Source organism: Corvus kubaryi, unplaced genomic scaffold, assembly GCF_017639235.1.
Source record: "Corvus kubaryi isolate FWS band 111438036 unplaced genomic scaffold, C.kubaryi_AGA036_p1.0 37357, whole genome shotgun sequence".
Lineage (NCBI taxonomy): Eukaryota > Metazoa > Chordata > Aves > Passeriformes > Corvidae > Corvus > Corvus kubaryi.
Window position 1 is genome coordinate 2,481,050 of NW_024581117.1, and position 27,845 is coordinate 2,508,894.

The window sequence follows — 27,845 nt, forward strand, 5'->3', positions numbered from 1 at the left end:
ATCAATGATTGGTATCAGTTGAAGAAAGAGTATCCTTAGTAGAGCTGAATGGGAACCAGGGTTTTCTATAGTCCAGAAATTTTCACTATTCTAGGTTTATTCAGAAAGAAATTAAAGCAAGAAAAAAATGAAAACTGAAAAAGAAAACACCATCAGATTCAAAATCAAATCTAGGTAATGTTACACTTCAGGTCAATCAAAAAATAATTCTAGCTTTTTTTATCAATTAACATTTTGACTTTTTTTAAATAAAAATGCTACAGAAAAATCAAAATTTTGATTTCACATCATAAATAATGTAGTGTTTCTCTGAATACATATCAATCAAAGCTTTTACAACTCCAGAAAGCTTCAGAACATCTCTAACCCACCACTAGCTCAATTTCAAGCCAGCACTAACTCACATCTTACCTGCAAACTGGTATTTCACATCAAACATATCTGCAAGTCAAATGTGCTTTTTTTTCAATAAGACCATTGTGGATTGATGCTAATATTAGTTTCAAACTGAGTAGAGCTTGAGAAAGTGTTATCAGACCATTAGAGCAAGAACACAGATCTCTGATTAGTCGAAGACAGCAATAAGACAACAGACATTATTTTCATCTCTCTTCACCCATCTGAGAATTTTAGCATAAGATAGTCTTATTGCAACATTATTGCTCATACCAAAATTTTTGAGAGGGAAAAATTACATGTATCAGCAGAGAATTTAAAATACACAGACCTGAAAACAAAACCACTAGTTCAGGCTGAGGTAGAAAATGCTTTAGTCACTTCTAACACTGTGAAAAAGCATCAACTTAATATGCATTTCCCATTAAAAAAAAAAGCAGTGATTAAAAGATAAAGTCTAAGACACCCGAACTCTTCACCAACAGAAACATATTTTCCATTATATTTACCGTCCACTGCTCTCCAGAAAGCTGAAAAATAAACTTGTTTTGTTCCTTATTTGCTCCATCTGGCAAAGCACGACTCTTCTTGAGCTGAGGAGTCTTTCCATAAGTGTCCAGATCCTTCTCATTGATGTCTACAAAGCCATTCTTGAGGTATTTTGATTGAGGAATACCTTTCTTACGGCACTCTAGTATCAAATTCCATTCCTGTTTTATCCTGAAATAGTGCCAAAAAAAGTTTATGTGAATCAGCTGAAAAAATGTGGCAGGTAAGTTCTAAAACTTAATCTGTGTTTGCACAAGTACTTCACAAAATATAATTATTCATCTAAGGTATTGGCTATTTTTTATATCTCTGTTTTAAAAAGGTGCATTTCCTGGAGTTACGCTAAGATTTTCTAGACATACATATAGATTTCAAATGATCAGGATTTCATTCACTGACTACAGTACAGTGACTCCCAGAGAATAATAGAAAAGTGGAGACTGAGCAAATTGTTGTGGAAAAGAGCAAAAATTATGCTCTTCAATTTGATAAGAGAGAAAATATATTCTCACAGAACAAGTTATATGCATAAACAAAATCAAGTACCTGGTGATACATGAAAACATTTTCCTTGGGGAAAAATAAGTGAGAAGTGCCTTTTTCCCTTGCCCTTTCTTGTTCAAGTATAATGATTTATTTTAATTTTTACACCAATAACTTCAAAGTTATTACATGACAACTGATTTCAGATTCAATTTCACTGTAACTTCTGTATCACCTTCAAGGCAAACTTCTTCTCTTGTATCTTCAGGCGCAAATTCAATTTGACATAATTAAGCATTGTCAAAAGCTCATGCTTCTAGTTAGGAGAGATTTATTTCCTCTTACTCAATTAAAGAACTGGTTAATTAACAGAAGCAAGCCTTCCTTACACCAAAATAAGACTCTGCAAAGCCTCTTGTATGATAAATCTGACTTCACACTTTGGATTCTAGATCCTGTGGTACATGAGACTCATTTATGTCATCCTCATCCTCTAATAGATATCTTAGTCTAAAGGATTGAAGAAAATTGACAGTTGAAGAAGGACAAAAAGTTCAGAATAAAGTACCCCAAGAGAAAGTAAATACATCATGTCCTAGAAACAGAATTACATGAAAGTTTATAAAGTTCAAATAGAAAGCAACAAAACCTTTACATGTATTACGACTTACTCATGGGATTTTTCTCTACAATGTTAAGATGGAAAAAAAAGATCACATGAAACAGAATCATAGAATCATGGAATTATTTGGGTTGGAAAGGACATTGAAGATCATCTAGTTCCAGCCCCACCACCACAGACAGGGACACCTTCCGCTAGACCAGGTTGCTCAAGTTCCCCCTCAGCCACAAAGGAGGCTTGAACACTTCCAGGGATGCGGCATCCACAGCTTCTCTGAGGAACTTGTTTCACTGCCTCATTACCCTCACAGTAAAGAATTTCTTCCTAATATCTAATATAAACCTACTCTCTTTCAGTTTGAAGCCATTCTCCCGTGTCTTGGCACTACAGTTCTTGATGAAGAGATTCTCTCTGGCTTCCCTGTAGCCCCCCTTCAGATAATGGAAGCTTGCTATGAGATCTCCAAGCAACTTTCTCTTCTCCAGGCTGAACAACCCAAACTTTCTCAGCTGGTCTTTGTAAGGGAGATTATCCAGTCCTCCTATAAACTTTGTGGTCTCCTCTGGACTTTCTCCAACAATTCCATGTTGTTTTTATTTTGGGGGCACCAGAGCTGGATGTGGGGTCTCACAAGAGCAGAGTAGAGGGGTAGAATCACCTCCCTTGACCTGCTATTGATGCAGCCTAGGACACAGTTGCTTTCTGGGCTGTGAACACACATTGCTGGTTCATGTTTAATTTATTGTCAAGTATCACCTGCAAGTCCTTCTCCTCAGGCCCGCTCTCAATCAATTCTATTCCCAGCCTGTAAGTATGCCTGAGATTGCCTCGACCCAGGTGTAGGACCTTGCACTTCACTTTGTTGAACTTCATGAGTTTTGCATAAACCCACCTCTCAAGCCTGTCAAGGTCCCTCTGGCCGACATCCCTTCCCTCCAGCGTGTCTGTATCACACAGCTTGGTGTTGTCAGTGAACTTGCTGAGGGTGCCCTCAATCCCACTGTTCATGTCACCAAAGAAAAGATGCTGAGCAGTGTCAGCTCTAACACTGACTCCTGAGGGACGCCAGTCACTGAGTCCATCCGTCAAAATCCATGACCCCCTATTTAGAGTCAAAGATGTCATGCAAGACAGCACTGAACACTGTATAAGTCCAGGTAGATGATGTCAATTGCTTTGCCCCTATTCACCAGTGCCATGGCCCCATCATAAAAGACCCCCAAATTCATCAGAATTAAAAACAGAATGTCTGGTTTTAAGTCACATACAAGAAACCAGTTACAAACTTAGGTACAAGAAGTACGTCCCAAAATCTTGTTGAAATAAATAATTTTTGGACCCTCGTAACAAGGAATGAAACTGCAGTGCAGAATACTCTTACAGAAATACAGCAGCACTGACTTCATGCTATCAAAATAAGTCTTTAGAGAGCAAAACTGCATGCCTAGATAGAAAGGTTTTACTGAGACAGTTGTATACATCGTGTCACAGAAATCTCAGGGGATGTTAGAGAGGCTTGAAGGCAGAGAGCGCAGCAATGGCAAAGACAAATACAGAGCACAGGGACACACTGCAGGCACTTTGTACACTTTTGGAAAATACATATAACCATTTATTAGAGGAGCAAGCCTGAGGGACCACCAGACGACAGTTTCAAGGAGCAGCACACTACACATGGAACACAAGAGAACTGCAGAAAGCCCCTTCTGTAATGACTGCAATGTATTCCCAAGTGACATCTTTATAAAGGGAAAGTACAGAAAAGCCCCTTCTACAAATATTTCAGAGGGTGAATTAACAGACAGGTTGTTTAAAAGGTAGCTCACTGGATAAAGTGTTAACAGACTACCTGAAGACACCAAAAACTCAGACTAAGTACATTCTAATGATGACAGTAAGAATCTATTTCTTCCTTATTTAAAAAATATCAAAAATATTTTTAAAAGATAAAATTGTATTTATCTTCAAATGAAAAAAGTTAGAAGGAAATATAAGCTGTGATTAACACAGAAAAAGGAAATGAAGCTACTACAGGTATGAAAATTAGTAGGAAAACGATTTGTAGCATATCAGAAGACAGAAGCCTGAGATAGATGACGGGAACCATAATTTCTCAAAATGTGAAAGGAGAAATAAAGGAATAGTTAAAGAAGTTATTGATAGTTGCGGAAATGTTACTCATTCTTGGCTTCAGTTTTCATTAGAGAGATCAGAATGCACTTCACAAGTAGACATCTGGAAGAATATTTGGTGTTAAAAGTATCAATAGAGGAGGTGTGAGAATACTAAAATATATTTGAAATAACTCTCCCAGTTTCTGTCAGTGTCTACTGCACCTGGAATATTTCATACCACAGCAAGCTGTGATATGTAAATGAGTCAAGAAAAAAAAGACTGGACAGACAGAAAAGCATTCAGCCCAGCGAGTCCCTAGAGTGGACTAAAGGTGCTAGCACAGTCAAGGAAGAGTCCACCAACTATGCACAATATCTTCACAATAATTTTCTGAATTTACTTGATATGACAAAGACAACAAAATAGGTTAAAAGAGATACAGCTTCTTAGCCCATACTCTGATATCTCAACAAGCTGTAGCTAATATTTCTAAATTTTCTATTACAGAGGGAGAGATATCCAAACACCTGATTTCACTAAGCAGCCCTACTAAAGGTATCCTCACCAGCTGCAGTCTAGAAGGGCTCAGATGACAGTTTTCCATATCAGCAGACACGATAGTTCAAACACTTTCAGATGCTTTGACACATGAGCCAATCCAATTTTCAATGTTGATCTTAACTATTCAATCCGTCATTTGGACCCTAGAAACTGCCAACACAGCAGAGTGTGGAGATTCTAATGGCAAAAGATCACTAGGAAAAGCTACAAAACAATATCTTCATATACTATAAGGAAAAAAACCAGTCCCAAACCACCTACTCACATTTTGTTCCAAAACTTGTCTACCAGTGAGCATAGCTAAATAATTATAAAAGCTCTGTATTGATGGGAAATGAAGTGGTATGGGAAGAGTGCTAAATGAATCTCAAGGAAGAAAACAAAATTATCTGAACGATTAAGAGTCAGGAGCCAGAAGGACCATAGGATCAAATACCTAGAATTATTTTTTTTAAATATTCCAAGTTTTACTTACCACTCCCATACTGCTCTTTCTCACATTCTCCAGTCCTCCACCTATAGCTTTTTTGTCCTTCTGTGAAGCTTAACTCTACATTACTACCCTCTCATTTCCATGGAATTCCTTCATTTTCTACCAAAGCAATAAATATTTCACTCCGTGCATAATTTATTGCACTGAAAAAACTTTCCCACAAAATGGGGAGTTTTTGTATTCATTGCTCTTCTCTCAAGCACAAAAAATGACTGACTTATTCCTCACAGTATAAATTCTAAGGTTAGAAATTTAAAAAACAGAAAGAAGAGGTCAAAAAGTTTAATTCAATAAAAAGTAAGCTGCATCAGTGCTGGCTCTCTTAGGTAGACCCCAGGAACACTACAGCTGAGGGCTCAGATCTAAAATTTTACTCTGTCAAAACAAGAAATGTAAAAAATAGAAGAAGGGAGCTACAGTAAAGCTGAAAAAAACAAACTGCCCTCTGACAGTCTGCTGATAATATATACAAAATACAAAACTCAGGAGGTCATTGCTAGCCAAGTAAAATATAATGCATGTAACAAAAATGGCTATTAAGCAAATCAGTCAGTGAAGCATTTACCTCAGAAGAAAGACAGGGGTCAAAAATAAAACCTGGTAGGGAATTCAGCGTGTATATTGCACACTGATACGGAAGTCCTATGTCAAATTTCTTCTTTACTCATATATTAAGTTAATGGAAACATGCGCTGTTAAGCTTTTAAAGAATGCAAGTATTGAGTACAAGCACATTTAGAACAGATGGAAAGAGAATTAATAATGAAGCAACAGAAGTGCATAATTTTGTACAGTACATCTCAGAATGAAAACATTATATTTCCCATGGGCAAAGGGTCTAATAATTTACAACACCTGCCTGTACTCTTGGGTTACATGCTAACCAAATTAATCACTATGAGCCTTACTGGTCTGGAATTGCAACTTATATCAAGCCAGTGTGCATCACGAAGCAAAGATGACAAAGCTGTAAATTTGCAGGTTCGGTTGAGATCAAACCAAAGGGATCTATTTGGCTACATGGTTGTCATTCTGCTCTGTCATTGTAAAAAAAAGAGGTGATGGTACTTTTTATGGGATCATTACAAAAATAAAGATTTTTTAAGTCTTCATTTGGTGACAATCCTCAGATAAGACAGAATTTCTACCAGGTTTGTCATATCTGGAGGCTACAACATGAATCTTTGGGATAGATATCTAAAAGAAAAGGCCTCTAAACCAATGGGGCAAAAAGAGAAAAAAAATCTCCACAAAAATAAAATAATCTTCTAAATACTAATACACTTTTAGAGAAATTAAATTTCTGGTCTTGACAATTTAAAGACTCCTGATGTTCCAGAAACACATTTTCACAGATGACAAATGAGTTACAAAATCACAGCTCTCCTGAAGTTTATGTCTTTTTAATACTATTTAACAATAAAATATTTTTGCCTTCCTCTACACCTTGATCAAATGGTTTCAGTCAGATTAAAGAAACAACAATCATTTTCAGTATTAAGAAAGTTGAAGATAGTCAAGTCAAGCCTAATTTATGTGGGAATATGAACACAAAAAAATATTTTTCCTGGACAAAGGGCCAGATGAGATCTAAGGTTCTAAATCAGCTAACTACTCCAGTATTTCCACTTCAATCATACAAATAGTTCCACTAATTTTAAAAAAGGCTTGTTGCATGCTGCTTATGTTTGTCAAAAAAAAAGTTACATTTCATACCTATACATCTGTAACACAAAAGCACATGTGTCACTAAGGCAGATGTATGTGGTATAGAGGAAATTTTACTCTGGCAAGATATTTTCCAACACATTTCCATTTTCCAGTAAGCTTTCAGGACAATACACTACAGTTATGAAATGGGAACAGCAGGGAAATAGAAGATTCAAGTATTTCCACTTTAATTAGTCCTGAATTTCACTTCAGGAATCATTTCCCAAACGCTACTTCACTATTGGAGCATACGTTCAGAAAAAAGATTCACAGCATATAATTTTTTAATTATTACACATATTTCTTTTCAAGGATGTGAGAGTTCCCTGCTTGAAATTTTATTTTCTCCAACAAAATTCTCCATCTAATCAACCTGGTGCAAAGAGTTACTGTATAATAAGTTCAGTGATTGGACCTTTCAAAGGAACAACCAGCTTGGAAAGGAAGTGTGCGTTGGTAGGGGTTTCAGAACCATTGAAGCTAATGAGGAGTAACTGGGTTTCTTTGAATTGCTCTTCCTTCAGCAGTTATCCTCTGCTCAATGTCTGCTTAGCAGCTCTTGGGGAAAAGCTATGATTCTTAGGTAAGGAAAGGAAGTTTCGTTAGATGGCACTATTTCCTCTAAACCAGGACAGAAGAATTGACCAGGACACTACATGATGACACCAGCTGAGAACTCCTGAGTGATGTTTAAATCAGAATCACTAGCCATGTAGGATCATTAAATAATCGTATGGAATTTTTAGAAGAGCATTGCAGTAAAACTGGAGCTCAGCCCAGAATAATATTTCCTGATGGATGAGTAACATTTGCTTCAAATTCAATTGGATTGATTCAATTTCAGTATCACTGCGAGGCTCTTCCCTCCGTTTTAAAGGATTGTGGCTAAACAACAGCTTTTATCTTACAATGCACTTCTGTGCATTACTTAAGACACACAGTCTGTTTGCACAAGCGCTTACAAATAAAGTCAAATAACTTAGTATATTTATTAATGCTGCAGATTGAAACCAAACATTTTGCCTATAATTTGTGTTTGGGGCCAAGGAACTCCCAGCTTGAGTTTTAGACTTGCTTGGAAAAAGCTCTGCATTGGGTATTTAGTAGGAGAATAAAGATAAACATAACAAATAAAATCTTAGTTCAGGTACAAATAGAGTTATAACACTGAAGTTTGGCAGAGAGATAGAAACAAATCTTTTTTATTGGACAAAAGTGTAACCTTTCAGAGAAAAAAGTCAGTCTGCCTGCAGAGTGTAGTTTGCTGTTTTGCTTTTTACTTTTAATATTTGGGAAGCATATAACTCAAAAAAATAATACATGCACATTTAATTAGTCAGATCTCGAGGAGAAATTTTTGGAGAAGAGACACACTGGAAGAGGTAGCTGAACAACCTTTAATTTTTGCTGCATGTTTGTGGGTGGACAGAGCAGGCTGTGCCATTTCACAACAAAGATTTAGATAGCTAATCTGGGCAAACAGCTCTGGCATTTCCTCACTTGAATGCTTAATTTGTTAGCCTTCAGATTTATCTTACCTGCTTTTCACACAAATGACAAACACGTTGCAACCCTTCAAAAAAAAAAATCTAACTGTAAATTTTCATTCTTATTCCCTTAAAAAAAAAAAGAGAGAAAAGAAAACAAGTAGAAAAGAAATGTCAATGTGGAAAATTGTCATATCACATCAAGTTCATCTGACAACATTCAGGATTTTGAACAATCTTTTATTGTTCCCCCCAACCATGCTCTAGAAGATTAAACATAAAACAGTGCTATAAATACAAACTTCTTTCCATAATATGCACTTTCATAAACATATAGAAAATCTCAGCACAGTGGACACATTTTGTAACATTGTGTTTCATATTCTATGGGAGATTTCGAATGGCCTTGTCTGATGGGATCAAGAGCATGAAGTAAAATGAAAATAAGTCTACCAAACACTGTCCTATTTCTTTTTCTTTTATATTCAGTTGCTGGTTTATGTGTGTTCTTTAAACTGCCATACTTTCACAGTCCCACAAAACCAAAAATTTATCTGATACCAGTACCTCAGAAGGCCAGTATTCTCACTAGTTGGTTGTCCAGAATCAGATTTCACTGGCCAGTTGCTTAAATATCTGCCCTGTAAACAAATCTTTACAAGACCTCACCATTAATGCACAGTTGAAGCTTTTAATTTATTTGTGAGATTTTCCTAAGAAAATCTTCATTCAGAACATATCTTACAAGTTACTGTTTAATGATGCTGCATGAACTAAATTACCTTGCCCTAAGGCAAAAACAGTTCCCTAGAGGTGAACTGGAAGTTTGTCTTTGAATAATACATACTACATTTCACTGCATATTATCAGGTCATTTTACATAGTAACACTGCATATAAAGGAACTGCAAAATCTCGAAGACATTAGCAAATTATAACGTCTTTGAGAAAAACTGGGGTTTGTTTAAAAAAAAAAAAGCAGCCTGAAAAGGCCAGATTCCAAACTCTGTTACATGAGTGTATTTGCAGAGAAACTCTACTAATTTCAACCCTACTTAGCAATTCACTCTGACTTCTGGCAAAAGTAAATATCTAGAATCTTAAATGCTAGAACGCAGCCTCATTTCAGGAAAGTGTCCCTTGTAAACGTCTTTTGGGAATTATCATTTGGGATCATAGTACTTTCAAAATACTTTCTTACTGTGGCACAGTATGTACTTGCTTTGATTTCAGTGGACCTACCTGACAATAGTAAAATTTTAATCTCTGAGTATGATACCTGAATTTAGTTAATGCAGAACTCCATAAAATAATGAAATGCAGTTACACATCGAAATATTATTTGTATTATTTAATTAGAAATACAATTTAATCTATACTTTAAAGCTAAAAGCCAGTGAAGTCTTCTCATATTTTTGGTCCAACATTTGAGAGCACTGAAAAGCACTTAAGAAATAACATGTGAGCTGACATTTAGGACCTAAATGCCAGTGGTCACTTCACACCTCATAAAAAAAGAGGATTTTTTTTTAACTGAATTTAGCATTTTGTTACTAATATTCTTATTACTTTGACCATTATTCTATCAGCTTTGTTCATTCTATAAGGCCTGAATCATGAGAATGCACACGAACTTTTTCATTTGTTTCAGTGGGTATAATATGATCACTCATATTCAGAAGACAAAGTCTAATGTATCTCCTTCTTTTTTCCCAGGACCTCTACAAGTAGAACTAACTGGAAAGCAATCTGAGTGTGTGAAGATACACAACTATGCAAAGCACAATATGCAACTAGCAATTTAAAAGAAGAAAACAAAAATCCTTTGTGCAAGCTGCAGGTGCACCTGGGAACTTTTACTTCTGTGTATTTTATCTCAAATTCCCCATCTTCAGGTGGTACAGGAGGATAAGATAATGAATTTGGACATCATTACTGGAAAAAAATCAGGAAAAGTGGTGAAGCTCCACTCTTTCGGATGGAAGTGTATCTACAACAATTAACCACAGGCAGAAAAACAGGGAGAATGTATTGCTTTTATGGAAAAGACAAGTCAATGTAAGAAATTAGTCTTAACGTATGCTACTGACAAAAGATATGGGAGCTCAAATTAGCTACCTCAGAGGACATAACGTGGCCCTCTTTCCTTCTTACAGAGAGAATTTACCATGCATCATTTGCTTTTCTACTAGTGAACTCAACACTTATCTTCTGCACCACAGAAAACCAAAACAAAAGTGCAGCAGGGGGATGTTGACATGTTGTCCACACTGGGACAGAAATAAGGTTTGAATAAGTTTCATCCCAAATCCTTTCACTTGTCTTTTCCACATAAGGGAAACATAATGTAAATACGAAACATAAGGGAAACAGCAAACATCCATCTCTCCACTGTCATGGTTAAACCCCAGATGGCAACCAAGTACCACACAGGCACTTACTCCCCAGCCCCCAGCAGGATGGGCAGGAGAATCAGAAAATAAATATAACATTTCTGCATTAAGAACAGTTTCATAAGAGAAACAAAGTAAATAATAATAATAATAATAACAACAACAACAACAACAACAATGAGAGAGAGAAAAAGAAAACCCAAGAGAAATAAATTATATAAATTATACCCAATACAAGTGCTCACAACCTGCTGACCAACTCCTAGTCCATTCCTGAGAAACAATCACTCGCTCCTTGCCAAGTCCACCAGTTTCTATACTGAGAATAATGTTCTGTGGTATGGAGTATCATGTTCAGGTCAGCTGTCGTGGCTATGCTACCTGCCAGCTCTTTGTGCAGCCCCTAACTAGCAGAGAATGAGACACTGGAAAGTCCTTGACTTAGCATAAGAACTACTTAGCAACAATCCAAACAAGTGTGTTATCAACATTATTCTCATACTACATCCGAAACACAGCAGTGTACCAGTTACTAAGAAGAAAACTAACTCCCAGTTATGAAGAAGAAAACTAACTCTATCTTAGCTGAAACCAGGACACAGCTCACACCAAAAAGAAAGCTTATCCTTGCTAGAGAATTCAATCTGAAGGACGAACTTCTTTTTCTTTTTTCTTTTTTTTTTTTTTTGTTAGGAGTATGGTTTTTTAATGTAAGCTTTGGTAAAGATGGGAAATCCAAGACTGCTCCTATGGCTGTTTTGAAGAGAAAGGTTCCACAGAAAGGACAGTCAGACTTTGCATTACCCTGGTCTCATCTTAGACCAGCTGCTCTGTTGTCAGGGTAGCTGCACTGGCAGTGAGAATGTATGAGTGAGGGCCTGAAAGCACTGAAACACCACACAAAAGTTCAGTGCAATTATGTTCTTAAACAAGGTCACTGTTTAATCCTATGTATTTTATTTTTGGAACAGAAGGTGATTTTTACTTTTTTCTCTTCTCAGAGGGAGGAAATTAATGTCATATGTTTCCAACCTTGCCAACACAATATAATATTTTACAGTGTCTTATGGGAAGCAAAGTACTGCTTAAAGAAAAAATTAATTCAATATAATAAAAACAATAAAATTATCAGTGTGTGTAAGCATTGTAATCAAGGCCTTCTTTAATACCCCAACAAGAAAAAAATAATCAATCAATTCTTATTCTCTTCACTATTAACTATACAGAAGCAATTGAATATGTCCACTAATTTAATTAGTTTTCTTTCTCCTGTCAACTCAACAAAAAGTCTTAAAGTATTTCTTAGTACTGAAACTTACGAGCATGTTCCATAATTAATAAGCCATACTTTTATGCAGCATATGAGAGATAGAAAGGTACAAAATGTGTTATTTTTCCCTTCAATTTATGTCTACAGTAAACAATAAGGTATACCACTAATATATCACATAGGAAAGAGCAGGAACTAATGAAATACAAGTGTAGTTTGTGCTGCATTTCTCTGTCATGTAGGGAAAGGAGGAAAGAAGTCATTGAAATCAAACCCAAACCCCAAAATTTTAACAATCAAAAATAAATGTTTCATATATTAGTTATATTTATTATATATATTTATAGTATATTTAGTATATATCAATGTTAGTGGATAATAAGAACAGATTTGGTTAAAATGAACAACACAAAAGTTGTCTTACTTCTCCAATGCACTTTTTTCTAATCTTTCTTTCTCCTTCTTCTGACGTTCTTTGTTCTTCTTAACTCGAGTTTCCCACAGTCCTCTTATGACAGAAAAGTCAAATATTATCACCTGATGCCCCATATTGTTGACATTAAGCTTCTCCTGTAAGAACAAGGCAACCCTTCAGAAAAGGAATAACAAGAAAAATAAAGATCCAAACTATCATGTTTCATTTAAATCATCTGGGGATAAGAGCTGAAGTAATAAGAAATATTAACATAGTATGTTTTCCATCTTACCCAATTTATCTAGGGTTTTGTGCTGGCGTAATCAATGTAGCACTCAATTGACTTGTACATAAAATCCACGGCAACAGCTACATGCTGAATTTTTGTATTCCTTATATTTTTTCCTTTTCAAGATAAAGACAGAGTTGCAAAAAAAATACTGGTTTGATTAAGTAACATTGATGAAAATAGCTTTGAAGGCTTTGCATTTTTAATAATTTCTGTGACTAATATTAAAATGAATGTTCATACAGAATTTATTCATTTTAAATCATGCAAAAGCCCTTCATCTGAAGTTCTCGTGTATTGATCTTTATGACCTCAAGCTATCCTATTTCAGTGGAATTTGTGAAATTCCAGAGTTCCCATTAGTATGTGCTTATCTGTGAAATGCATTGAAAGACAAGCCCCATAATACACGAAAAAATTTACCTGAGGCAGAGACATGGGGAAGGTTTTTTGAGCATATCATGGTCTCCACTTATTAACAGGTCCTTATTATGGCCAAATCAGGGTTAACTTTGCAGCAGCCAGGAGGGGTATGACCAGGACCCTGAGGGTATTCACCTCAGCTCGTGGTGAGGTGGCCACACCTGCCTTTTTCAATTTGCTGGAGTTCGAAGCCAGGTAATGCCAGGTTGTTGATAGTGAGCAATCACGTGTGAATCATTCGCCTAACCCGTACAGTCTGTTACCAGTATTGGTGTAACTGGGTTTTTTATTTCATTGCTGTTTCCACTAAATCATTCTTATCTCAATCTATGATTTTTACCTTTTTGTGCCTCCCATTCTCCTCTCAATCCTGCTACAAGGGAGGGCAGGCAGTGAGAGAGCATCACATTGTCTGTGGTATTTTGAGTGGGAACACTAAACTGGGGAGTACCATTCCTAAACCACAACACATATGGAAACACATTCCAACGGCTTGGTATCAGTGTATCAGATTCCATGCAGTTAAGAACTGACGTCAGCCAGAAAAGGAAGGTCAAAGAATATGTACCCCCTCTGATATAAAATGCTGGAAAACTGGTAGTAATGGACAAGGAGAAAGCTAAGGTACTCTCAGTCTTTAATGGCAACCTCTTTTCCCACCCTTCTTGGCTGGGTGGACTGCAGGATGTGGACTGGAAGAGAAGACTCCCTTCCCCAAGGTCAAGTTCATGACCACCTGAGGATCCTGAACGTACATAACTTTTTGGGGCCTGATGAGATGCGTATCAGAGTCCTGAGGGAATTGGCAGATGTGGTTGACAAGCCTTGATATCAGAATAGTTATAGAAGTCAGGATAAATCCCTGGTGAGTAGAAAAAGGGAAACATTGTACCTATCTTTCAAAAGGCTAGAAAGGAGGACCTTGGGCACTACCAAAACAGTCAGCTTCACTTCTGTGCCTGGGAAGGTCCTGGAACAGGTCCTCCTACAAGCTATGCTAAGACACATAGAGAACAGGAAGATGATTTGGGACAGCCAGCACAGCTTCACCAAGGGCAAGTCCTGCCTGACCAGCCCAGTGGCCTTCCGTGATGAAGTGACCACACCAGTGGACAAGAGAAGGGCTATGGCTGTCATGTATACGGACTTCTGTAAAGCCTTTGATACAGTCCCCCACAATGTCCTTCTCTCTAGTTTGGAGAGACAAGATTTGACAGGTGGACTGTTGGATGGATAAGGAGCTGGCTGGACAGTCACATCCAGAGAGTAGTGGTCAACAGCTCAGAGTCCTGATGGACATCAATGACTAGTGGTGTCCCTCAGGAGTCTGTATTGGGACCAGTAGTAGCCAATATCTTAGTTTATGACTTACACAAAAAGATCAAGTGTACCCTCAGCAAATTTGCAGAGGACACCAAGCTGAGTGGTGCTGCTGACACACCTGAAAGATGGAATGGCATCCACAGGCACCTGAACAAGATTGAGAAGTAGGCCTATGAGCATTTCCCACTTCTTTTCCCACTTTCCCGCTTGGCACAAGTGCAACTTGTTGCATCAAGTGCAAGTGCAAGAAGACCAAGTGCAAGGCTCTGTACCTGGGTTGGAAAACCCCTTACAACATAGGCTGCGGGATGAACAGATGGAGAGCAGCCCTGCCAAGAAAGACTTGGGAGTGCTGGTGGATGAGAGGCTGGACATGACCCAGCCATGTGCACTCACAACCCAGAGAGCCAAACATGTCCTGGAGTGGATCAAAAGGAATGGTCAGCAGATTGAGGGAGGGGATTCTTCCCTTCTACTCCACTCTTGTGAGGACCCAACCTGGACTGCTGCATCCTCCTCTATGTTCCTCATTACAGGAAAGGCATTGACCTGTTGGAGCAGTCCAGAGAAGGACCACCCAAGATGATTAGAGGGATGGAACACGTCTCCTTCAAGAAAAGTCTGTGAGAATTGGGATTGTTCAGCCTGGAGGAGAGAAGGCTTTGGGGTAATTGCAACTGTTGATTTTGCAAATTGCAAATGTAGGTACCTGAAGGAAGCCTACAAGAAAGATGGAGAGAGAATTTTTTACAAGAGCGTGTAATGATAAGAGGGAATGGATTCAAATTGAAAGAGAAGGTTTAGATTTGATATTCTGAAGAAATTCTTTTCTGTGAGGGTGGTAAGGCACTGGAACAGGTTGCCCACACAAGTTGTAGATTACCTCTCCGTGGAAGTGTTCAAGGCCAGGCTGGATGGGGCTCTGAGCAACGTGGTCCAGTGAAAGGTGTCCCTGTCCTGGAACTGGATGACATCTAAGGTCCTTTCCAACCCAAGCCATTCTATGATTTTCTGTGTGAAACACATGACGTATGACATGGTGTTCCTTACTAAACTGTTACAGTGGTTCAGTACCAACATAGGAAACTAATTACCTACTAATTTCTAATGCAAGTACACAAACAAATCTCCAGAAAAGAGGTGAAACTATATTTTCTTGCCCAGAGTCACGGGTGGAGGTACAATCATCACAATATACTGGAGTTCATTAAATGTAGCTAGATTACCAACAGAGGAAAGTCAGTTATTTAAGCTTTGTGTGAGGTTTTATCAGAGAAGACATTTATTATACCATTTATAAGTTTAGGGAAAAAAAATAAAGGAACAGTAGAAGAAAATCCTGCTTGACCATCTACTGATTAGTTAAAGAGCAATCCTCCCCTTCCTTTCCTGTGTGTTTTCAAGCTCATGTCTACAATTTTTTCCTCAGAAACTACTGTGATCATTTTTTTCAAGCAATGAGTCCTTCAGCTGGGGCCATTTTTTATCTGTCCTTTTGGTATAATATTGAGGACAAAGGGGAAATTATTCTCCTCTCCGTATTTTTTCTCTTGTAACTTTGCAACCGTCCCTTTTCTCTTTCACTCCCTTTCACCTATGCATCCTTCTGTAGTACATAACACATAAAGGAATAATTTCTTCTGAGCCAGGAAAACACTCTCGTGTCCTCTGGAAAATGCACAGCATGGAATAAAAGGAATTATGCATAGGTAAATCCAGAGCAAAGATACTTCTGTTCATCTCAATAAGAAAGGCCATTACAAATACCTACAAGTACTGGCTCAGAAACTGGTCAGAGACCAGGATCATTCTATTTGCATAACCTTCTCTATCTTAGGATGTTCATATAAAATGTTATCTTTGCTGTTCATAAAGCTGTACCTATTGCTTGTTTATCTTTGCTGGCACTAAAAATGAGGCAAAAAAAGTTCATAACCTATCTGGAACTAACAGCTGACACCAGCTGAGTCAAAACCCCATTAAAGCAGTGTAATTAAAACAGTGACCTTATTCTCTGTGGAAAGGTTTATACTTCTAAAACATATTCACTATTAATTTACAGGAACTGTTTACCTTATAAAATAAAATGTTCACCTCTGCTTACAGGAGAAAGAAACCCAGTGACAAGGACTTCACCCCTCACAGTAACTGCAGAGCAGCAGTCACTCTGCAGGGTCTAATTCATTTTAATAGACCAATTCATAGAAGTGTGTTTTGGTAGAAAGGCTATTGCAGGAGCTGAATTGTTGCGAGACAGTGAAGTTGCAGCTGGACACTTGACCTCTGTTGGAACTAGATGGCCTTAATCAGCACAGAGTCTGAATAGACTGTGAAAGTGTTCCTTTTCCTTGACTTGTTTCTCACCTTTCTGTCTCACAGGTTAAGTCATCTGTTCTTTATTGAGACACTGATTTATTAAACACTAGTTTTGAAAAGTTCATACAGCTTTTATCCACATATTGCACTAAGCTGCAAGGCATTGTGGGGTTTTCTTCAATGATAAAGGCAAGCAGAGGAGGAACTTGAGTGGGAGGTGAGAGCTGTCCATCATAAGTCCTCAGAATTAATCTCTTCAGTAGGAGCAAAGCCACAAATCCTGATCAGATTACAGGGTGACTAAGGCTTTAGAAATACACATCAGGACAAATGTGAAACACTTTTTGACATCTACAGCTCTGAAAAGGTCACCTAGCAATCTTCACAGGGCTGGTGCTTTATCCTATATCCTTGTCTAGGAAATGGGCACGAAGTATCAAGCATGATGGCAGAATACATATTTGCCAAAGTTCAGACACCACCATTTTCCTGACAATGAGATGTTGCCCAGAAAGGAAAACTGACTAAAGCTAGGCTTATCTGATACTAAGTGTAGGTTCTTCAGGATACCTACTCGTGCATCACAAGAATTTATGACAGAAGAAGCAGCTGCTAATAATGATTTTGATTTCTAGAAATACATGTTCAAGTTCACGTGCAGTGGTTTCTTGCTTCCAAACATCAGGTTAGGCCTGCAGCTGAAAACTCAAAGCTATCATCTATTATTCACAGATGGTAAGCTACCTTTGGATAGACAAAAGTCTCATCATACACTTCTTTCTAACTTCTTCCATTCAACCAGAAACACAGCTATGTTTCCTCCCATAGTTAGGTTATTCACAGGTAATCACTATTATAATTTTGTCCATTGTCAGAAACCACAGTGAAGTTAGGTAGAGTCTATAGAGGTCACCTCACCTGACTGCTATGTTCAAAGCAGTCATATGGTTATTGACCCAAATCTGTACATCCTGCAGCACCCTTCCTTTTCCAATTTCCCCATCATTTTGTAATTCAGCATTGCTCCTTTCTCATCCCATACCTACTCATTATCATTAAGGACAGGCTTTGGTCATACTTGTGAGGATTACCTGACCCATTCACATGGCAGAAAAACAAAAAATTATTTCTTACCCAAGAAACAGGCAACCTTGCTTTCATTAAGGACAAGTCCTGACTGCAAAAGCAGTCATCACCTGCGTTCGCAAGACCCTACTTCATAACTACATGAGTTTGCCACCTAAAGTCATCTTCCTTGAGTGACATCTACATCTAAATTATGTTATAGATCATCAGCATACCTTTCTTAGATGATGCATGGTTAAAACATTTATCAGTCTTTTGAGTTATTAGTGAGGTAGGTGACAAAATAAGGCTACTCAGTAACATACGATAATTAATGTACAGCACTTTCCAGGGGCAAAGGGATTCAGGAAGACAAAAAGGAGGCAAAGATGTCATTTGCAGAGAATCATTTATGGAGAAACTAGTTCTCTGTGTGTATCTGTGGAAGCAAATAATCTTATCCTTAGCCATTTACACCTCCCAAGAAGTTATCTGCAAGACCTTAATCAATATCCTTAAAAGGCAACATACTGGAAAGTCAAACTGATCTTGTCTTCTTTGTAATGATTAGCTCAGAAACGAAGCTGGCCATTCAGGATACATTTTTTTGTTTTGTTTTAATTATTTCAAGATTTTCCCTTCAGAAGCAGCCACATATTAGATTTAAGGAAATACTTTTAGGTAATATAATAAATAAATAAATAAATAAAATAATCTCAAAATTTTAAAAACGTTTTTTTTTTTAATAAGCATTGCGTTACTTGGCAAAGTGATATGAGAGTTTGTAACCAGAGAAACTTGTATTAGAGGCAGAGGAAATAAATTTTCTTTGGCTTCACTCCTTCCCTCTCTTTACACTTTTTTTTAGGAAGAGGGAGAATAAAAAATCCCTTTGAACACCATGGCCTTTGCAACATCTTCTGTTCCTCAACCAGCAGGCTATGTCAACCTTGTCCCAGTTTTCATTAATGAGGAAATCCCAGAAATCTTTATAACTAGAATTTTCCCTCTACTCTCTAAACTACAGATTCTTCTTTCCCATACATCTCCCCAGGGATGTACTTTCGGTTCAAGATACTATAGCCTGCAAAATGTTCTCAATTCCATCATTCCAGAGTCCTGTGCCTTCACTAGAGCACCTTATCAAGCCCCTCTCCTATCAAGCAACTCTTTCTGATTCTTCCTATTGCAGGCCCCATCTCAACACTGAGATCCATCTTCTTATCAAGTGAATTTAATAACCTGCCACTTCTCTGGGCCAGCTAAGATGAGGAGAAGAGCTTGCTCTGTAAGAGCACTCTTTTGCTGTCAACATTTGGGTTTGGGTGCCCTATTGCTGTGAGTTATCCCTGCACGCATAGAAGAGAAAAACTGCCTTTACAGTCACTTTTGTTCAATTTCTGATCTTAGAAAGAAGGTAACACCTTTCCTTAATCTTGAGGAAAAGTTATTCATTTAAATGTATCAACAAATAGGCCTATTAAAATCAAACACTCTCCTCATTTGTATAATGATATTGATACTCTTAGGCATTTGGAGAATTAAGTGGTAAAAACCCATAATCTTAGGGATGATACTCATCATATGTTTTTATTTAAGTGATATAATATTAATGCCAAATATTATTGCTTGTGAAAACATCTGCCTAAGTATCTGCTTGGATTATTTTTATTTTAGCATTTATGTTACCATTTATTTTATTATATTGTGTAAATTCGCCTAAAAGTGGGCAGGCTGGTCTCTAGCATCTATTTCAGATGCTCTTTCTTAATTGGTAGGAGTACTCAGAAGCTCTAAACCAGAATCTCTTCAGCAAGGTGTTGAAAATATACAGAATGGAAAAGAAGATAACTACCTTGTAATGTCTATAATCTTTATTATTTTTATTTATTGTTATTCATGTTGTTGCTACAAATATATGCATACTTCAGATGTCAATTCATCAGTAAAACTGGAGAGGTTTAGTATGCTGTGGCTTAAATACCCTTGCTCCCTTCAGCTACTGATATCTCCAACCCTTGTTTACAGGTCTGCCACAGACCTGCCAGATGCTTCCACAGCCATCTTTGATAGCAGCCAGTGATATCGTGACCACTTTTATTTGTTTCCACTTGACCTCTAAACCTTGAGCAGTCATTTGATGACCGGTTTTTTTCCCTTTTTCTTTTTTCTTTTTTTTTCCCCTAAGCTTAATTTAAAGGGGGAAAATGATGACTCGCAATACCTCTGAAACCAGCTTGGCGTATGGAGGAACAATGGAGGCAACTAGATTTCAAAATTGAGATGGCTTTTAGCAGCTCCTGGTGTTAATGCTCAAGGAGTTTGATCTCAGTTACCTGCACTTGCATCATGGGGTGCCATGGACTACCCGATCTTCAAAAAACAGTTTAAGGATACATGAGCTAAAAGTAACACTGAATTCTGGATGGAAGGCCTTCCACAGAGAAAAAGTGCTTTTCAAATCAGCAACTTCATTGAAAGAACAGTTTGTAAACTTTCTGCACTTATCTCAGCACCTGAGAAATATCAATCAATGCATAGATGCACAGAGAAGCATACTACAAAAAAATAAAAAGAGACAAGGCAAGGTCTTCGAAAAGTAGAGCACAAGAGAAGTATTCTTAGATATGATTACTCTGTGGTCTGCCAAGATTAACTTACCAACTCTCCTGCGGCTCCTCCCTGTTTACGAACATTATTTGTCTTCTCTTCAGTGGTAGAATACAGCCAGTGATAAGCCAAAATTACACTGGCTCTATTATAGTTGAGTTTAATGTCCCCTGAACACAGCTGACACCAGTGTTAATGCTGGACAACTTATGTGCACACAGTGTATTCTGTAGAACAAAACTTGCTTCTTCTCTTGAGTCTGGAAAGAGTCCAACATAGTTTTGATAACTACAGATACAGCCGGTATTAATCTCTGTTAACAGCTTTCCTGATTTCGTATGCCGCCTGGTTGCCCTAAAAAACAGCATTGTGTATGCTTTCTTTTGCTGCTTTACATGCATTATTAAATTATTAATGTTTTGGTTTCTTCAATTTGCTTAACAACCTGGTTCACTTTTTCAACCTGGGCCCTTTTTCTTTCAGATAATCACTGTGGGAGATCTGCTGCAATCTAATGAATATTACTGGCAGGATTACATGGGGGAAAATGTGAGTGAAATATTTCCTACCAATCCTGCAAATAATCTCTTAGGAAATAAGCTCACTCACACTGTGCTTCAGAATTATCAAGTCATTTATCTCTCAAGTCTTTAAATAATTCAGAGGAAACCTGACATTTGAATAGCAACTGAACACATTTTTTATGTTATCAGGAAAAGATTAAATTAGAGAAACGTACCGTGATTGAAAGAGCAATAGAGATTGTGACAATGTTCATTGTACACAATTATATTTTGCTAACTGTGCACAGCTTGTAAGTGGGGTAGTGCTTCTCTGTTCCACTTGGGGAATGGGAGAGGACTGCAAAGTGGGAAGTTGCCCTTCCCTACCTAGTTTTGCCGCTAGTAACAATCTCTTATTGCTCTACACCAGCAGGGAATTATCCTTCCTGCTAATTTGGTTGGTTTATCTGTCACTACTCTTGCCAAATGTGCAGATTTGACAGTGAGAGTTTGAGGTCCGGGATCCGAGATAGATTGTGCTTCAGAACACGTATGCATGCATGCATGTGATTGCTGGGTCCTGGGGAACATGTGGGAAGGGCAATGCAATGGATCACAGTGAGTGTCTCCCTGAAGGACTGGGTCTACAGAGATCCAATAAATGTAGCTATACCACAGAATAAATACCAAAGGAAAGAGACAAGCTGCTCCAGGGCTGGAGAAAACAGTCCTGACACCTGGACTTGAGCCCAGATGTTTTGGGAGTTTCAAATGTTCCTTCCTGCTCTCTCAAGAGTACAGTCTCAGCCAGCTGGCTCCTACATAAACAAACACAGACAGACAGTGACACTTTCAAGCTATTAATTAGTCCAACTTTCAGCAAAGTTAATTTCAGAAATTAGTGTCTTTCCATATCATGGAGCTTCATCATGAATGCTTTCATGAATTAAGGTCTTTTTTTAGTTTTCTTCTTTAGCCATTTCATGAAAGAGACAGTTTTGAATAGAATCTGGCATACACAAATAAATAACTTTTGCATTGTTTACACACCACAACTAAGATAAAATATATCTTTTATTAACCTACTCCTTATACTTCAGGTAAAAATAGCTGTGAACACTATAAAATTAAAAACAGATATGCAAGTGCTGAACTTGTTTTCTACACATTTTTATGTGCATATTTCTCTTTGTCCAGTGCTGCAGCATAATGCTTTACTGACTGTTTTCATTAATCAGCTCCTATTCTAGATGTAAATTAACCAGTCTCACAAACAAGAGTCCTCTTTATCACTGCAGTCTTCACATCTTGATTTTTAGACAATTTTTCATGGGGCTATTCATTAATTAGGTCTTTAATTATGGATTAATTAGCACCTGAATTACAATATTCCTTATACTTTCTCAACTCTTGTAACACTAATATGTTTGCCATCAAGCATGATAGATGTTACATATGCAAGGGGATTTATTACATATGTATTCCCCTAGCACTTCAGTGAGCGGACTAATTATTCTTCCACTGACAGTGAAGCTAATGAAACACTGGACTGATGTCTCAGACAAAAATCCTTTTTTTTTTTTTTTTTCAGTGCGTATTGCTGAGGAGAGGTCTAATTGTCTTAAGACTGAGAGAGGGATGATGTTTTTGAAATGAGCATGTATTTTGAGGCTGTGTCTTATCAGAGGAAAAACAGTAAGCTCTAAAGTGTATTACATATTTGTAAAGGTGTTGAATCTATGAATATAGCTGTAGTCAGCCGGTGTAAACAATTGTCCTAGGTAGTATACAACAGAGTCCTGGGAAACCAAGAGCATATTCTAAGAACTGATTAGAGAGATCCCACTTAACTGCTCATACATAGATGTGGCAAATAAAATTGCACTCATTGCCACTGAGCAAAACATTGAGGCTTTCATATACAATTAGATGATCTTAATTAAGCATAACATTACACTCTCAGGTTTCTCAAACCTGTTTCATGACCATTGTGTTTTTAAACACAATGTTTCATTGACTTATTCTTATTTGTCTTAAGGTTACTGAATAATTCCCAAGCAGTGAGGCTACTATTGCTTACCTTTTATCTACCTTTAGAGGGTACTCTGAAGAGAAGGGCCTCTGAAGTTATGTGTGGATGACTACATCATAAATATTATTTTAAACTCTCTGTCCTAACTGACACTAATTAAAGACCCTCAAAATTTATCATTTTCTTTTCCTCCCCAGGGACCATTTTACATGTATTGATCTAAGAATCCAATACTGTCACCTGCCTCTACTGCAGATGGAGAGCATAAATTTATATCTGACATATAGCAGTCCTATTTCCAGTGTTAGATACAGGATCATTAGTTGTATAATGAGTAAAATGCTCATAGCCAATTGCCAAGATGTTAAATTCTGTGATTTAAGATGGCAGATAATTTAGATAAGCAAGAGATGATTCTGCTTTCAACTATTCCAGCAGTCCAGTTATTTTAGCCCTAATGGTTTGAATCCCACCGTAGAATCATGAGGTGACATCTGTATTTTATCAGTTCTCTCACCGCAGCTGTGTCCTTAGTCTTTCCCACAAAACTTTCCCACACCTGTGGATAGGGGACACAGGTGACATTGACAGCTGAACACCTTCCTTTGGAATAATTCTCCTTTGGAATAATAATTTGCCTTCTGTCTGAGAAGCGCAAAGTGAATTAAACTCTTTGGTATGATCTACCTCTTTGGTTAATAAGCATTATCATCCATCCCAGCTCCTTGAAACTCCGCTCAGTTAACTACTGTTGAGAGGAAGAGAGCTAGTCAGTACCTTTTAACCTCAGAAAGTAACATGTCAATGATAGCACATAAATATTTGTGATAGCAACAACAACAACAATAATGACAATATTTGACTTTAAATGATAGGCTGTGTTCACAAAAGATGTAGCAGGCTATATTTCCTATGCCAGTAAGATTAACTATAAGTAGCCTTCAGAAACTTATGTTCTATAACTCTTTTTAAATTCCACAGTAAATTTAAACAACAAAGATAAATGACGGGCCTCTCAAACCATTTTTTTATTGAAAATCATTCTCACACCAGCACATGTCCTTGAGATGTAATAGCAAGGGTTTATTATAACTGAGCCACAGAGTGAAACTTGAAAGGTTTCCTAAATTATAAAGTTCAGATTTGTCACAAGTGTAAATCTATTTAGAGGAACTATGTACAGGGTTAATCTCACTATCTTTAAAGATATCCACCAAACATACTGCCTTGGACTAAGTGCTCTCTGTTCCAGTTATTTTTCCCATATACATTAGTTTTTGAAGACCCACACTACAACAACAGCAACCTGATAGCTACTTCTCACTTTCCCTGCCATTTTCCACCTTGACTTCACACATCTGAAGAAACACAATAATCAGCAAAACTGTCACTTACCTACTACTAAAGAACACAAGTGTCCAGAGCTCCCGAGTGGGCTCTGCAGTTATTCAATGTGAGACGCTGAGGTTGTTTATAGCATAGCATAGCTCATGGCCAGCCAGATCTGTTTGAGCCCCACAGCGTGACTAGCCTTCCAGATGTACTAATATGCTATATTTGTAAAGTGATAACATGATATGTGGTCTTACAGCAGAGACACAGGCAGGATAAAGTGTCTGCACTGCATGACTCAACACAGGATGGAAACAACAGTGCTAGGACAGCATCTCATTTGCTTCAAGGAAAGTGTGACAGACCTAATGTTACTCATGCTTATGTATTTTCATCGGAAAAGGGCATGGAGAATAAAACAAAAATGCATATATAGTCTGCATTCCTCTAGTACAGGCTACCTTTTCCTTCTCATGTCCATTCATTTCTGAGATAAACATACACACCTGTGTACACAGACTATCACCATGCACTTTGCATGACTGATTGATTACAGGGAGAGAGGGAGGGAGGGAGGAAGGAAGGAAGGAAGGAAGGAAGGAAGGAAGGAAGGAAGGAAGCCTTTCAACAAATGCTTATTTTCAATAAATAAAGTTTTTCATCAGAGGTACTTTCAAAAACTGCTTTTAATTTAATTTCCTTTTAAATTCCGCTTTTAAATGAAAATAGCTTCATATCTTTAAATAAAACCAGGCTTTTTCAACAATTTCTGTTTGTTTTTCATCACTGTGAGTAACAATAAACATTAATTACTACAGCTGGGCTCAGCTTAAACTTCAGATACTAGTTTTACATTGCTGCATTTTCAGTGACCTTGCTGAAATCACATTGTATTGGAATGGGAAAGACAGGGAAAGTCATGAGCTGTGAGTTTAAACGTTCAATTTTGTCTTCAAGACTGAAGGAGTTAGTATCAGGATTCACTTTGATCTTTTTCAATGCAGTGTGTTTCAAGGTATGGTGACATACCTGAAGGATCCTGCATCACAAATTCTTACTGTTCAGTCATCTTATCCTTCACAAACATCAGTAATAAATAGTGATCGTCACATCCAATTTTTATAACACCTTTTTATTTTCTGATACAATTACCCACACATTTGCATATTTTTTGCCATATAACTATCTGGGTTTCCTGCAGCAGTGACCATTATCAGACTTCAGCCACAAGAGCTCATGAAGAAATCAGTGAGGGAGAAGAGAGTTTGAACAGGGAAAGTGCATCCCTTCTGTGTTCAAAAGCATGATCCACATTTCAGCTTTCGTGCACACTGCCTAGGAAAACATGTTGCTATATTTTTGTTCAGAATGTGACAACATGAAATAATACTTAATTAGCAATTATATTGAGAAAAAAGTGACCTCCATCTCACTTTTTCAGGATCCATCCCTTGCTGTACAGGTGTTGATTTTGGCAAAGGATGGTAAGAGGTCTTGCGTTCTTTAAATGTTGAAATACTGAAATGCATTTCAGTAACAGAAAGCTGAGCTTCTAGTAAATTCCCTGGCCCTAGCCAAGGATTCATAGATCAGCTAACCTTCCAACTACAATCATAGCTTACCCATGACAAGGAAAGGCTTGGGATGTTTGCTGGAAAGCGAATGAGAAAAAAGATCAGCCGGTGAAGTAGGCATCACCTACTTAAAAAAAAATAAAAGGCTGTCGTATTAAAGAAAAGGCATTAAGGATGGAAAAACAACTGAGGAAGGGCATGAAAGATTTAGAGGAAGTATTAAAAAGTGACTGACTGGGAAGTCAGAAAGAGAGAGAGAGGAGAGAGAGACAGATATATAATATTGTTCAGTCGTGGATCTCAACGTACTTGAAAAAAAAAATACTAAGGAAAAGGAAAACTGTAAGTCAATGCCTAAATGCTTGCATAGTATGGAAATACCGCAAACAAGAGAGTAGTAGACAGCATACTACTTAGGCCAGTGAACAGACAGAAGGCTTGCTTGGAAACAAACAAACCCATTGGCAGGCTTGAATCTATTTAAGGCATGCTAGAGTGACAGAAGCTAGTTTTTTCAAAGGTATTCTCTACCTACTGCATCTTGCATCCCAGTTCATCATCAGCAGTATTAGTCTGTCAGAGCCAAACTGACCTTGGCTCCAACACAGCCTTTCATGCCTGCCACAGCATCCCCACAGGAGGTGCTCCTCATCCAGGTGGTTCAGTGGACTGACCAGGATCGATGTACTCGTATGACACTGCAGTCTACTGAATCATCCTCCTGGACAAGGACCGTTGCCTGGGAAGTGGTACAAAACCAGTCATTTCATAAAGAGGCTGGTCCATTTTGGCTGCTGAAGCTCATCAGTCTCATAAACTGGAGCTATTGGAAACAGAGGAGCCATCACTGGACTCCCTGACATCCAGGTCTTAGAAACAGCTTGCAAATCTGCCCAAGCTGCTGCAGTGTGAAGTCAGCTGCTCCAGAGGCAGCAGCTGTGTTGCTTCCAGTGATGAGTTGACTCTGAAAGCAAAACAGCCCTGGTCATGAATCAGTGTACTATCCTAGGATAGCAGATCCTCTGCCCATGAAACGGTCAGATCCACAACTCAGATAATCCAACTGAGCTAAATGAGAATTGACTATAAAAAACAAACCAAGGGATATTATCTTTTTCCACTTGTGCATTAGGTGGAGCAAAACTTCTCTACTTAACTCAATCTCTTTATAGAAAACTCGCAAAGTAAAGGCAACAAAGATACTAGCAACATAATCTGCTGTATAAATAATTGCTGTAGATATGCTTATTTTGCTGGTCTATCTTCATTGTTCGTTCTACTAAGGATAACAATATACAATTAAATTCAGGTCAGTAGAAAACTCTAAACATTAAGGTCAGTGTCTGGGTAACACAGGCTGCAGCCAAGACCCAGCACGGGGTAGATGTGGAAACAGCATTTCATGTAGACAAGGCACCTTCACGCCAGCATTTCAGACCTAAACGACTGACAAAAGAAGGGGTTCTAGCATTGCTGTCATCAAAACATCTACTAGAAGGAAACACTTGACAAGTAACAGCTTTTTAGGGACACATTTCCCATAAATACACAGCAGAGCAAAATCTATGCAAAGACTTACACAAAGTCAGGCTGAAGAAAGGATAGAAATTGCTATAGTAATTTATCATGTACTGATAAATAAAACATTTTTGCTTGTTACTTTGTTTTCATATTATCCGTATGGCTTTCAGTCTTGAGCTGTCAGAGCTGCTGAGTAAATGTAATAATACTGCAGAATCCGTAAGTCACATTAAAAATCTCTTCAGCAGGTCAGATTCTTACATCTGTGACCTTTCAGTTTTAAGAGGTCAGTCCTTTCTGATGCAATCTCAGTATGCACCAAAGAAAGATCCAATTTATAACTCCTGACAAAGCTACAGCCCAG

General features: G+C 37.7%; 1 protein-coding gene across 1 annotated transcript in view; it reads right to left on the bottom strand.

The window, feature by feature from the left end:
* Window positions 1-24,556, bottom strand: part of LRRC2 (leucine rich repeat containing 2) — a 79,206-nt gene extending 54,650 nt beyond the window's left edge. The window contains exons 1-3 of the mRNA XM_042033683.1: window positions 24,450-24,556; window positions 12,503-12,648; window positions 906-1,116 (exon numbers count right to left, since the gene is read on the bottom strand). Of these exons, the coding sequence (XP_041889617.1) occupies window positions 906-1,116; window positions 12,503-12,627 (336 nt within the window). The 5' untranslated portion in view covers window positions 12,628-12,648; window positions 24,450-24,556. The remainder of the gene's footprint in view (window positions 1-905; window positions 1,117-12,502; window positions 12,649-24,449) is intronic.
* Between the last annotated feature and the right edge of the window lie 3,289 nt (window positions 24,557-27,845).